Raw genomic sequence first — 12673 nt, forward strand, 5'->3', positions numbered from 1 at the left:
CTTCCGAGTTGAGGAGGATCCGGTTTGCGGAGAGTGAAACGGGGGTGCGAACCAACCAGCCACCCGCACGCGTCCCTAACCAGGTGGGAGGGGGTGCCGCGCTGCGGGCAGGAGCCCCGCTGCTGAAGCGGGACGGGGGCGCGGAGCGTTTGATCCGGTGGCTCCAGCTGCGTGGAAGGGGAGAGGGGCAGAGAAGCTCTTCTGTCTGGGCTGCCTGCGCTGCAACTTGGTTGCTCCGGCTGCAGCTTAAGAAGAGCTTCCTCTCAGTCCTAAGTGGTGTGTGGGGGGTCCCCCATGACCATTTCCCCCTTCGTTTTCCTTCTCTCCTTCCATAAACTATGCTTCCTTTGAGTCGGTCTGCACACACTAGTTTGCAATTACTAGTACATACCACTAGTAACTTAGGAGTGAATTACTTAGTAGTAGTAACTTAATAGTTAATAGTTACTTATCAGTAACTTAGGCTGCAATCCTAACCACACTTTCCTGAGAGTAAGCCCCATTGACCAAAATAGGACTTACTTCTGAGTAGACCTGTTTAGGAGTGTGCCCTTAATAGTTACTTCTAGTGGTATTGTTCAGTTGTTAAGTCGTGTCTGACTCTTTGTGACCCCATGGACCCCATGGCAACATGCCAGATCCCTCTGTCTACCACTAATTTCCAGAGTGTGCCCAAATTAATGTTCATTGCCTCTGTGACACTGTCAAACCATCTCATCCTCTGCAGGATCCTCATCTCATCCTCTGCACCCATCTCCTTTTGTCTTTAATTTTTCCCAGCATCTGGGTCTACTAGTTTACTACTAGTAGTTTTCATTAGTAACTGCACACAAGTGTGTGCTTACTAACTAGTAGCTGTAGTAACTAGTCCACAAGTTTTGTCACCCTGTTGTGCAGTGTTCAGACCACTAAAGAGAGAGTCCCCCCCCCCAATGGCTTGGCTAAGGGAGGAAAGGGCATCCTGATTGTGAGTAGGGCAACAGAGTAATTGGCAGCCTAATCCCTAGAGACCAGATGTCCCTGAGCCTAATCCCTAGGGACCAGATGTCCCTTCGGCTAGTCACCGAAGAAGCGCTGAACAACATTGAGTGCCTGCCTGTGTTGGAGGAGCTTGACAGTGAACCAACCCTAGAAGAACTTCACGTGGCCCTGGACTCCCTTGCCTTTGGCAAGGCACCAGGAAAAGACAGCATCCCTGCTGAAGTCCTAAAGTGCTGCAAAGAGATCATCGTCACTGAGCTGCATGAAATCCTCTGTCTTTGCTGGAGAGAAGGTGGAGTACCTCAAGACATGAGGGATGCAAACATCATCACGCTGTACAAGAACAAAGGCGACAGGGGTGACTGCAACAACTACTGTGGCATCTCTCTCCGTAGCGTAGTAGGAAAGCTGTTTGCCCGAGTTGCACTAAAGAGGCTCCAGGTACTTGCAGAGAGCGTCTATCCAGAATCGCAGTGTGGATTCCGAGCCAACAGGTCTACCACTGATATGGTATTCTCCCTTAGACAACTGCAGGAGAAATGCAGGGAACAACGACAGCCACTCTTTATAGCCTTCATAGATCTCACGAAGGCTTTCGACCTGGTCAGCAGGGACGGCCTCTTCAAGATTCTCCCCAATATTGGATGTCCACCCAGGCTCCTCAGCGTCATCAGATCTTTCCACAAGGACATGAAAGGCACTGTTGTCTTTGATGGCTCCACATCAGACCCCTTTGACATCCGAAGCGGAGTGAAGCAGGGATGTGTTCTTGTGCCAACCTTGTTTGGGATTTTCTTCGCTGTCCTGCTGAAGCAGGCCTTTGGAACTGCAACAGAAGGCATCTATCTCTGGACCAGATCAGACAGAAAGCTCTTCAACCTCTCCAGACAGAGTAAAGTCCAAAGTTCAGCTGAAATGTTTGCGTGACTTCCTCTTTGCCAAGGATGCAGCTGTCACTACCCACTCTGCCAAAGATCTCCAGCAACTCATGGATCGTTTTAGCAAGGCCTGCCAAGATTTTGGACTGACGATCAGCCTTAAGAAAACACAGGTCATGGTTCAGGATGTGGACTCACCTCCCTGCATCACAATCTCTGCGCATGAACTGGAGGTTGTCCATTACTTTGTGTACCTTGGCTCAACTATCTCCGACACTCTCTCGATACCGAGCTAAACAAACGCATCGGTAAAGCAGCTACCACGTTTTCCAGACTCACAAAGAGAGTCTGGTCCAACAAGAAGCTGACGGAACATACCAAGATCCAGGTCTACAGAGCTTGCGTCCTGAGTACACTTCTGAACTGCAGCGAGTCATGGACTCTTCGCTCACAACAGGAGAAGAAACTGAACGCATTCCACATGCGCTGCCTCCGACGCATCCTCGGCATCACCTGGCAGGACAAAGTTCCAAACAACACAGTCCTGGAACGAGCTGGAATCCCTAGCATGTATGCACTGCTGAAACAGAGACGCCTGCGTTGGCTCGGTCATGTTGTGAGAATGGATGATGGCTGAATCCCAAAGGATCTCCTCTATGGAGAACTCGTGCAAGGAAAGTGCCCTACAGGTAGACCACAGCTGCGATACAAGGACATCTGTAAGAAGGATCTGAAGGCCTTAGGAGTGGACCTCAACAGGTGGGAAACCCTGGCTTCTGAGTGGCCCGCTTGGAGGCAGGCTGTGCAGCATGGCCTTTCCCAGTTTGAAGAGACACTTGGCCAACAGTCTGAGGCAAAGAGGCAAAGAAGGAAGGCCCATAGCCAGGGAGACAGACCAGGGACAGACTGCACTTGCTCCCAGTGTGGAAGGGATTGTCACTCCCGAATCGGCCTTTTCAGCCACACTAGATGCTGTGCGAGAACCACCATCCAGAGCGCGATACCATAGTCTTCTAAGACTGAAGGTTGCCAACATGCAATCCTTAGGTGTGTTGGTCCTGAAGTAAGTCCCGTTTTGTTCAGTGGAGGTTGCTTTCAATTAAGTGCACACAGACTTGCCAGTTGAAAGGATGTTAAAAGGTGGTACATGTCTGTGTAGGAGGCAATTCATTGAGCAGTTGTTAAAACAACTGTAACCAAGTGCCATACATGTGGGCTTTGCAGACTGGATCAACAAGGCTCTCTGTTGCAGAATTCTTATGATTCTGTGTTTAAGAACATAAGAGACCTGCTGGATCAGGCCAAAGGCCCATCTAGTCCAGCTTGAATGCATCTTCCTGATATATTCAGTGTCGCTGATTCTAGCTCCAATTTTTCAAAATATTATCATCCAACTGAGACTTCATTTTGCAAGTAATTTCTTTTTTATCATTTTTGTGTATGTTGGTAACAATTTCAGTTATATTCTGGAAGTGTAGATGGATGGCATCTGTTTGAAGTAGGGTTCCATCAGGTGTGGGTACTAAGTAATAATTATAGTATCTAGCATGTACAACAATGGCTAGAATTTCCAGAGGAGTTACCAGGTGAGGGCCTATCCAATTTTCCAGGGCCAGTGCAGCCATGCCAATGAGGCATGTGCTGCATCCTTTGGTGGTGAGGCAGTCACAGATGCCTCCTCAGTGTTAGGGAACATTTATTCCCTTACCTCCAGGCTGCATTGCAGCTGCACCAGGGTGCTGGAAAGTTGGATAGGATTGGGCTCTTAGTCTGTTGCATCAAAAACAATCAAGATTTGTAGCACTTAAAGGCTATCATATTTATTGTGTCATAAAGATGTGTGTACCAGATCCTTGAAACCTTATGGCCCAATTAATCCATTGATTTTCAGGAAGCTGTAATGATATTTTCAAGTCTTGCAGAGTGAACCGGACCTTTCAAGGAGATATTTGTCTAGTTTTAAGGAATGACTCAACAATATTCTTGATATTTAAGATTGCACAGTACTAACAATGTAGTCCAGTATACATTTAGCTGGAAGTTAGTCCCATGGAAATGGGACATATTTTGAGCAAATAGGTTTTAATGGTTTGTGCTATAATAGCACCTTTTGAATTTGCAAGTCAGAGAGCTTAAAAGGATTTAGTGGCATGTGTGAAAATGCTCTTGGATTTGTGTTCTGTCTTTATGCTGGTGTCTGGAAGCAAAGATAGGGCTGCTCATTTTCTTGCAACTTTCCTTTGTTGAATGCATAGTTCATTGATTTGTGACTAGGAGAGCTGAGCAGTTTTGAGAAGAGACTTTAAAGCTGTTGAACTGGGCAATCAGAAACATGATGGGATAATTTGTGGCTGAAACAAGCCGGTTTTATTTATTAGTGGTGTTGCATGCTGAAGAGCAGTTAACCTCACTCCTCAGGCTCATTTTGGATACATTAAGGATGGCCCTGGCATTCCCAGAGTAATGGCATCTATAAATTTAGGCTAACAGGAACTAATTTGCTTTGGATAAATTAAAATGTATGCAATTAACTGAGAAAAGTGATCATCTGAGGGTCTTTCTAGATAAGTACTTAATTATATAGGAAAAATGCGGTTATGTCTGGTTAAAAAAAACGTTATGGGTGTTATTGCTGCCCCAGGTAGCATGAGAATTGCAGGGAAACAACATCTGCGGCTGTTGAGAAAATTTACGCTTTCTCAACAAGTAGCACTGGTCCATTGCTTTGTCTACCTGTTGTCTACTCTGACTTCTTGGCTTTTTGAAATCCCTGGCAGGGATCTTTCCCATTCCTGTTTCCTGAGATCCTTTTAATTGGAGATGTTGGGGGGGGGGAAGGCTCTGCCATGCATGCAAAATATGTTCTTTGCTGAAGGAGGGGGCCACATCCCTGACACATCCATCTTTGGCTGCAACAACTAATCAGAATTAGATTGCTGCCTAGCAAACCACACTCTTGCTTCTGTTTTCTCTGTCCACAGAAAGTCAAGGTGACTGGAAGAGCTAAAGGTGCCATGAGATGCATCTGTACCAGACTTCTGGTTTTTGCCCTGGTTTCTCTGCTGGTTGATGCTACGTTGTCAAAGACAGATGCAAAAAAAGCTGCCTCAAAAACCCTGGAGGAGAAGGTAGGAGAACATACTTGAACTTAACTATCCATATCTTGTTAGCAAAGATGTTCATTTATTCTCGTAAAAGATTTCTATCCTGCTTTATCCAAAGCAGCGTACAAAATAAATATATACATTATTTAAAATAGATTAAAATGAAATATACAGAATATAAACAATGCAGGCAACACTAAATCCAACTGGCATCAATGCCATATGAGTGGATTAAAATATAACATAAAAGTACCGTAATAAAAAACACTGAATAGCTGCAAAATAAAACCACCAGATAGGAGCAGCACTAAATAAGACAGAATATGTAAGTAATGGTTTTCAAAAGAAAAGAGCGACCAGGTTATCCTCAAAGGCTAATTGGAATAAATATGCTTTGAGCTCCTCTGAAAGCTGTATAAAGATGGGCTGTCCTCATATCTTCTGGAAGTTCATTCCATAGGTGTGGTATTACAACAGAAAGACCCTGCGCCTTGCCACCTTAACCTTGGATGGTGGTGGTATCCTAAACAGAGCTCTACCTGACTGTCTTAGAGGACGGGCAGGATTATATGGGAGAAGACAATCCTGGTGCCATGCCATTTAGGGCTTTGAAGATAATCACCAATTGTTTGAATTGGGCTTGAAATTGATGGACAGCCAATGTAGCCACTGGAGAACAGCATGGCAGAGTCAAACCACCAAGCCCCAGCAACCGTATGGATTGCTGAGTTCTGCGCTAACTGCAACTTCTGAACTGTTCTCAGGGGCAGCCTCACATAGAGTATGTTACTGTAGTCTACACAAGATGTCAGTAGAACATGGGCCACCATAGACAAATACGACTGATTCACCTATAGTTGCAGCCAGCACCCCAGCAAAGTTGGGCAAAGGCCCCCCTTGTCACAGCCACTACCTGGCAATTCAAGAATAGCTGTGGATGCAGAAGGACTTCCTGGGTGTGCACCTGCTCTTTCAGAGAGAGTGCTATCTCATCCAGGTCATCCAGTTTGTGGGGATTTGAATCTGATGCTCTGGAAGCTGGTAGTATTGACCTTTGCCTAGAAGGTAGCTGCATATTCTAAAATACCTTGCGGCCAAAGTAAATAGGACCAGAATAGCTGTTTTTGTTTCTTCATGTATCTGACTTGTTCATGTGTAAAGTGGATAGTGGGTCTAGTTTTAACATACAGCTGGACTGGGAGAAAGTGTCAGGGGCAACAGAACATGTGGAGAATTCAACTCCCTTGGATCTAGTTAGATGAGATTGTGGCAGAGATGTGACTGAACAAATATGACTGTTCTGGGCACATCTAGTTTGGCTCTTCAACTGGACAACAAAAGAAAAAGCACCCACTCCCCCCAACTGTTTGTCTTTTCTATTTTCCCAGCCTATCTTCATTAATCCTAATATCTCATTTCCAGCTTGTGGGCTGTGGCATGACTGCTTGAATTCCTAGTGAAATTCAGATATGGACTATTAATGTTTCCCTGTTATTTCTGGTTATGCTGACAGCTAGTCTGAGAAAAATTAGGATATGTCTGCATCAGTTGTCTTTTCCACACTGTGTTCAAGGACACACCATTTCCAATGGCACTGGAGCCCCTACTTGTGCAAGAATCAACTTGGGAGCAATGCAGAGCTCTTACATCCTTCTTTGTTCTTGTGGTGTTCTTCGCAAGTATTGTTTTCATAATCTTTTGTTCTTCAGGCACTGGGATTTTCCAAGGTAGCAGGCAAACAATGCACCCTTTTATTTACAGCTGCACTAGTTGAATAAGGAGGCACACAGACAGTGTTACTTTCAAATCAGTTTCAGCACAACACCCACTGTGTGAAATTCCCAGACCGTTTCTGCCAAGTTATTCTAAACATCTAGAACTTTTTTTTTCTTTTTATTTGGTCAGATGAGAAGTATAAATTCTTCTTTCAGACACCCAGGTAAATAGATGTGGTATTCTTGGGACGCTTATAGCCACTGCCTGTGATATTGCATTTATGGACAAGGGCTAGGTTATAAAAGCATATGTTAATTGGAGCCATGTGGTATAAAAGAATAGCATGGTCATAACAATATGAATTGTGTGTGCACAGATGAGCAGGACAGGAGCAAATGAAGAACAAAGATGCACATTGAAATGGGATGAAGGGGAGGAGAGGAGGGCGGCCATCAGATGCAGTTGGAACCACATCTAGAGTGGCTGCAGGAGCCCACTGCAGCTCCCCACTGTTCTGTGGGCATGAGTGGGTCACAGTACCACCCCCCAAGCTCCTACCTTCCAGGCACCCGGGGCATTTGCACACCTTGCTCCCACTTGGGTACACCAGTAACTACCACCCTTTGCTTCTGGAAAGTTCTGAACCCTTATGGTTGGAGCCTAACCTTCAGTGAACAGAAAGAGAATTGTTCTCATGCAAGGGGACCTTTTGTGAGGGCAGGTCTCCTTCCATTGTTGAAAGAGCCCATGATGATGGAGGTCCCTCTGCTGACCTCGTTGCCAAAAGGTAAAATCCAGTACTTACTCCAAGTGTGAGTTCTTTCATGTGTTTCTATGTGCATAGCCACAAGCAGAAATCCATTAATCTCACAATTGCCTCTTAGATTGCTAAGCAGGTAATAGTGTAGTGTGAAAGCTTCTAGGCAATATAAAGGCATTCTGTAGTTGAAGAGTTATGTTTAATTGTTAACGGACTCATGTGCATACTTGTTCCAGAAATATAGGAATTACAAAATGGGAGACTGAATTTACATCAGTGATTTAAATGTGTGTGTTTTTTCCTCTAGCAACAAATCATGATTTAAATCACTTTGGTTAAAAATTAATCCATACTGCTCAAATTCACTAGTGGACAAGTTGTGGCTGTGCAACTGCCTGGCTCCTCAGAAGAGGCATTTGGGGAAAGAAGTTCAGAGCAAAGCCCCAACTGTGGATCAGACTGCTTGCTGCTGCGTGCAGCTACCATCTCTAGTGGCAGTGGTGGTACTTGCGAAAAGCGGTGCCTGGGAAACTAGTACAGTACTTGCAAAAGCAAAAAAAAAAAAAAAAAGATTGAAAAGCTAAATGTAGGATGTGCTAAATGAAAACTTTGACAAAATGAAGATTTTCTTCAATGTTCTCGTATCTGAAGAGGTACTGCCTGAGGACACTATCAAAGTCTTTATTCAGCTGTATGAATTTGTCATCTTTATGTGAAATTGTCAGAATGTAATGATGCAGTTTATATAACTTAATAGCTGTTTGTGTTTGTGTAACTGTAAAATGAATAACACAAGAGCATAAGAAGTGCTTTCTTAGGCTGGACCAAAATTATGTTTAGTGCAAGCTTCTGTTTTCTTCAGTTGGCCACCTGATATTTCTGAGAAGTGCACAAATAGGGGAGAAGCATTAGATGTTCAGAGGTGCATTCCTTTAGTACATGTAGGTTCTATTTAGCTCTCAGGTTCCTGAACCACTGTTGACCATATTTTTCTTACATTTGCCTAATCCATTTAAAAGCAATCAGAACTTGTTATCTGTTATGTTTTGTAGCAGTAAATCTAAAAGAACTTCTTTTTTCTAGGCTCATCATTCAGATAAAACCGTGCAAGACCGTGGTCTAGTAGTCACCGATTCAAAAGCTAAGGATATTATACTGGAACACAAAAGCTACTGTGCCAAAAAAGCACGAGACCGATCCTTCTTAGGAGATGTACTGGGCTATATTACACCTGTAAGTGTGGAGAAAAGGAAATTATATTGAAATGCAGCCAATTGTGGGAGTGCCGAGTCTGTTGCAGTCTTTTTATGACTGAAAGTAAAACTTCACTTCAGATTAGGAACATCATCCTAATACTTCCTACATGTGATACAGCTCGAGGATGTAAATACTTGTGAGTCTGGTCCTAATACCTTTTTTTTTTCCTTTGACAGTGGAACAGCCATGGTTATGATGTTGCGAAAATATTTGGAAACAAATTTACAACCATCTCACCGGTTTGGCTGCAGGTGAAGAGAAAGGGCAAGGAGAGATTCCAGCTGACAGGGCTCCATGATGCTGACCAAGGTTCTGTACTTCAAATGCTGTACTTGGTAATCCGTGTCTAGTAATTTAGCAGTTTGGCTTGCCAGTGTGTTAATCTGTATTTTGTAAATATCCAGTGATCCAAAGAGCTATTTGGGCATACCCAGTGGAATTTCTGACTTCTTCCTTGTGAGTGGCAGTTTGCAAACTTCCTTGGTTCCAAAGGAAGTTTGCAGTATGGGAAAGCTGTTTAAGAAACACAAATCCCACTCTTCCTTGAGTGCCTGTAACTAGCCATGTTATTCTTTAGATTGAGGCTTCTGAGTTGTACTGCAGGGTGTTTCTTGTTTGTTTTTTTTGATTGTAGGAGTAAATCTTGCATGGCACCTCATTTTAAGGAGCATAATAAATTTGCTTATAGTTGGATATATGTTAGACAACACAATTTTCTGACCATGTAATGCCACAGCATATTTATTTCAATTACAAACTTCTACTTTAACTTCATCCAAAAATAGAGAGTTCTGTTAGAACTGTAAAGACAAATTGAATTTCACTTGAACTTTTCTCCATGTTATGGCATATATCCCAAATGGTCATAGTAGTGTTCATCTGTGAATGCTAACTATCAAAGAATTTAGAGCCTGTCAGTGTACGTTTGACATAGGGGAAACAAATGTTCACTGATACAATTTAGTGAACATAAACACTCTTATGCAAATGTTGGCAATTGCAAATCAATGTTTACATTCGAAAAATGCAACACATAAGCCCCACAGGGGAAAAAGACTGCTGCGCAAATTGAGATAGAGAGATATAAGAACAGATCCTGAAGGTAGAGATACAATGCATATGTCAGTTGAAATTAATGAGAAACATTAACTTACTGGCTCACAAGCAGGGAGGGGGGAGGTAAATTCAAACACAGCTGACCAGCTTAGGCTGGTGTTCAGTTTTTTATGAAACCAACCACTTACATGTGAGACCACTGTTTGTTGTAATTATCAACAGATTGACTAGTAAATATTGGTAGCCCAGGTTAATACCTTGCAATAAGGATCCTTTGTATCTGAAATGATATTTACTGCCTTGCATAAATTTTACAAGCTAGTTTGTACCTGCCTGATTGAGCAAACCCCCAAAATTATTGTATTAAGTAAGATGTGTGTGGTAGTCTGTGCTGGGATTGAAACCTTTGCTTAGCAAGTAATCTTAGCAATCTGCTCTGGAGTATAGCCAGTTGGCTTTCTTTTTTTTCTTTTCTTTTTTTACAGGATGCTCCATCCTGCCATTATTTTTTCTGTCAACTACAGAGTGAAAATTTTTGAAAAGGCATATCTGTATTTGAAGATGTGGCTGGTGAAATTTGGCACGTACCTATTTAATCTTCATGTTTTGTCTTTTTGCAGGTTGGATGAAAGAAGTCAGGAAGAATGCCAAAAACATCAAAATAGGTGACTAGCGTTAATCTTTCATATTTGAATTCTCTTGCTGAGAGATCTTTGAGGAAGAGTTAATTGTAGCCATTTCTGTCAGCACATAATTGCCTTTGTAGTCAGTTTGTTTTTAAAACACATCTTAGCCCCTTTTGTGCAACTCAGGATGGTTTTCACAATCATGAAAACTTGGATACAATAGAATAGCAAAATCCTGATGATCTCTAATTCATGAATAGAATAATTTTTGAGTTACAACTTTGAGAGGTTTAGCATTATACTGATTCTGGGTTGCTGCATTTGGTCATTTAAGATTTCCAAGCTCAGTTTAATCTTTATAACAACCCTAGGCATGCAGTATTTTTTTTAAAGAAAACTAGTACCACCTGGTTGACAGATTCTTAAACTGGTGTTGTCAGCTCTCTATTTCAGAGAAATGGGAAAACTGTTATGATAAATCACATGTCGCATCTACTCTGATGTTGTAAGGTTTCATATGATTGCCTAGGCCAAAGCTCTTGTGATGGAGCAGTGGGCAAGCATGCCCTCTTCACCATTCCTATGTCAGATGGCTGTATGTGCAGAAGACCAAATTTGTTTCCCTTCTCTCACTTCCTTTCTTGACAGGAGAAAATTTGAGCCTCTGTGTACAATGGCAGCCATGAGGGGCTGTTTTCCATAATTTTGTCTTACTTAGTATGGAAATAATATATTTAAACCTTAAGCATATTGAACTTCATGAATGGAGGGGAGATCTATTTGGTGCTGTGGGAGGGATGGAATGTGGATGGCAAGGAGGCACATAATATTGACAATATTATAAAATATAATCCCAAATCCTTTCTTCATAGAACAACAATTCTTCTAATGGTATGTAGAGAATTGATGCCAACTTCTGTGGTTTAATTTTAATTTTTTCAATCCTTAGTTCCAAGGATTTTGTTCGAAGACTGGAGTTACCATGACTTTGAGAGTGTGTTTGTCAGTGAGGATGAGATAGAAGAGCTTTCCAGTCAGATGATTCAAGTAGCCAAGGTAAAATTACCCAGGAGAAGTAAAGAACCTGCGCAATATGAATGGTGTATGTGATATATTAAGACATCTGTTTTTACTGTTTTAAGTAACATGTTAATTCTGTTTAACATATCAAACTCAGAAGTGAATAAATGTGGCGTATGTGTGTATGGCTCAGTTGTAGAGCATATACTTTACATGCAGAAAGTCTCAGGTTCAATCCCTAACAACTAAGTAGGGGTGGGAAAGCCCCTTGCACAGAACTCTGGAGAGCTGCTGCACCAATCAGTGTAGACACCTGAGATAGATGGTTCAATGACCTGATTCAGAATAAGGCAGCTTCATGTCCTTAAATAAAACTGTACTCCTAGGTGTTAAAGTAAATATTTACATGTGTTTTTAGTGCCCAGTAAGATCACTTCCTTTAATATGTGGAGAAAATATGGAACCAAGCTAAATGCCTGCACTTTCCAAATTTAAATATTTTTTAAATTTCATATACATATAACCACAGTGTATACTTTGGTTAACAGTGACACCATGGCTGTTTGTGCAATGGTGTGTAACATTTGCTAACATCTATTTATTAAAATGTATTTCTCTGCCATTGGATACAGTGGAGTATAGACAAAACCAATGACAACATTTAAAACAAAAACCAGTAACACAGCCCGATCCTATGCAGGAGTATGTCCCATTCTGTCTAATGGGGCCTTCTCCCAGGAAAGTGTACATAAGAACAGCAGAAAGGGTGCTACCATAGCTGACAAAGCTTAAGGAGTCATAGGCCAGTGGGAACATGAGATTTTACAAGCAGTATAAAACTATATGCGAAAGGAAGTCTGACATTATCAGAAGGAAGTTATGCTCTGTTATCTGTGTCTTCCTTTATTCTGAATGGCTCTAATGTACATTATTTTAGGATGAGAATTTTGATGGCTTTGTGACTGAAGTCTGGAGCCAACTAGGAAATCAAAAGCAGGCGTAAGTATGCGATTTTATTTATTCATTTATTTTAGAGATTTTTATCCCGACTCTCTATCCACTGAAGGACATTTTTAAGATGCTACATGTTTCAATGTGTATTGAATCCTCCGAACCTATAATCACAAGTACTATTAATACTTATATTAATAGTATTAATAGGCCCCATGCTATTTAATATCTACATGAAACCGCTGGGAGAGGTCATCCGGGGGTTTGGAGTGAGGTGTCATCAATATGCTGATGACACCCAGCTCTATCTCTCCTTTCCTCCAG

General features: G+C 42.1%; 1 protein-coding gene across 1 annotated transcript in view; it reads left to right on the plus strand.

Moving 5' to 3' along the window:
* The window catches only part of CHID1 (chitinase domain containing 1), a 98487-nt gene continuing 85814 nt past the window's right edge, over positions 1-12673 (plus strand). Inside the window, exons 1-7 of the mRNA XM_066635809.1 lie at positions 1-83; positions 4841-4987; positions 8523-8672; positions 8873-9005; positions 10373-10417; positions 11328-11434; positions 12336-12397. Of these exons, the coding sequence (XP_066491906.1) occupies positions 4874-4987; positions 8523-8672; positions 8873-9005; positions 10373-10417; positions 11328-11434; positions 12336-12397 (611 nt within the window). The 5' untranslated portion in view covers positions 1-83; positions 4841-4873. The remainder of the gene's footprint in view (positions 84-4840; positions 4988-8522; positions 8673-8872; positions 9006-10372; positions 10418-11327; positions 11435-12335; positions 12398-12673) is intronic.

Source organism: Tiliqua scincoides, chromosome 1, assembly GCF_035046505.1.
Source record: "Tiliqua scincoides isolate rTilSci1 chromosome 1, rTilSci1.hap2, whole genome shotgun sequence".
Classification (NCBI taxonomy): domain Eukaryota; kingdom Metazoa; phylum Chordata; class Lepidosauria; order Squamata; family Scincidae; genus Tiliqua; species Tiliqua scincoides.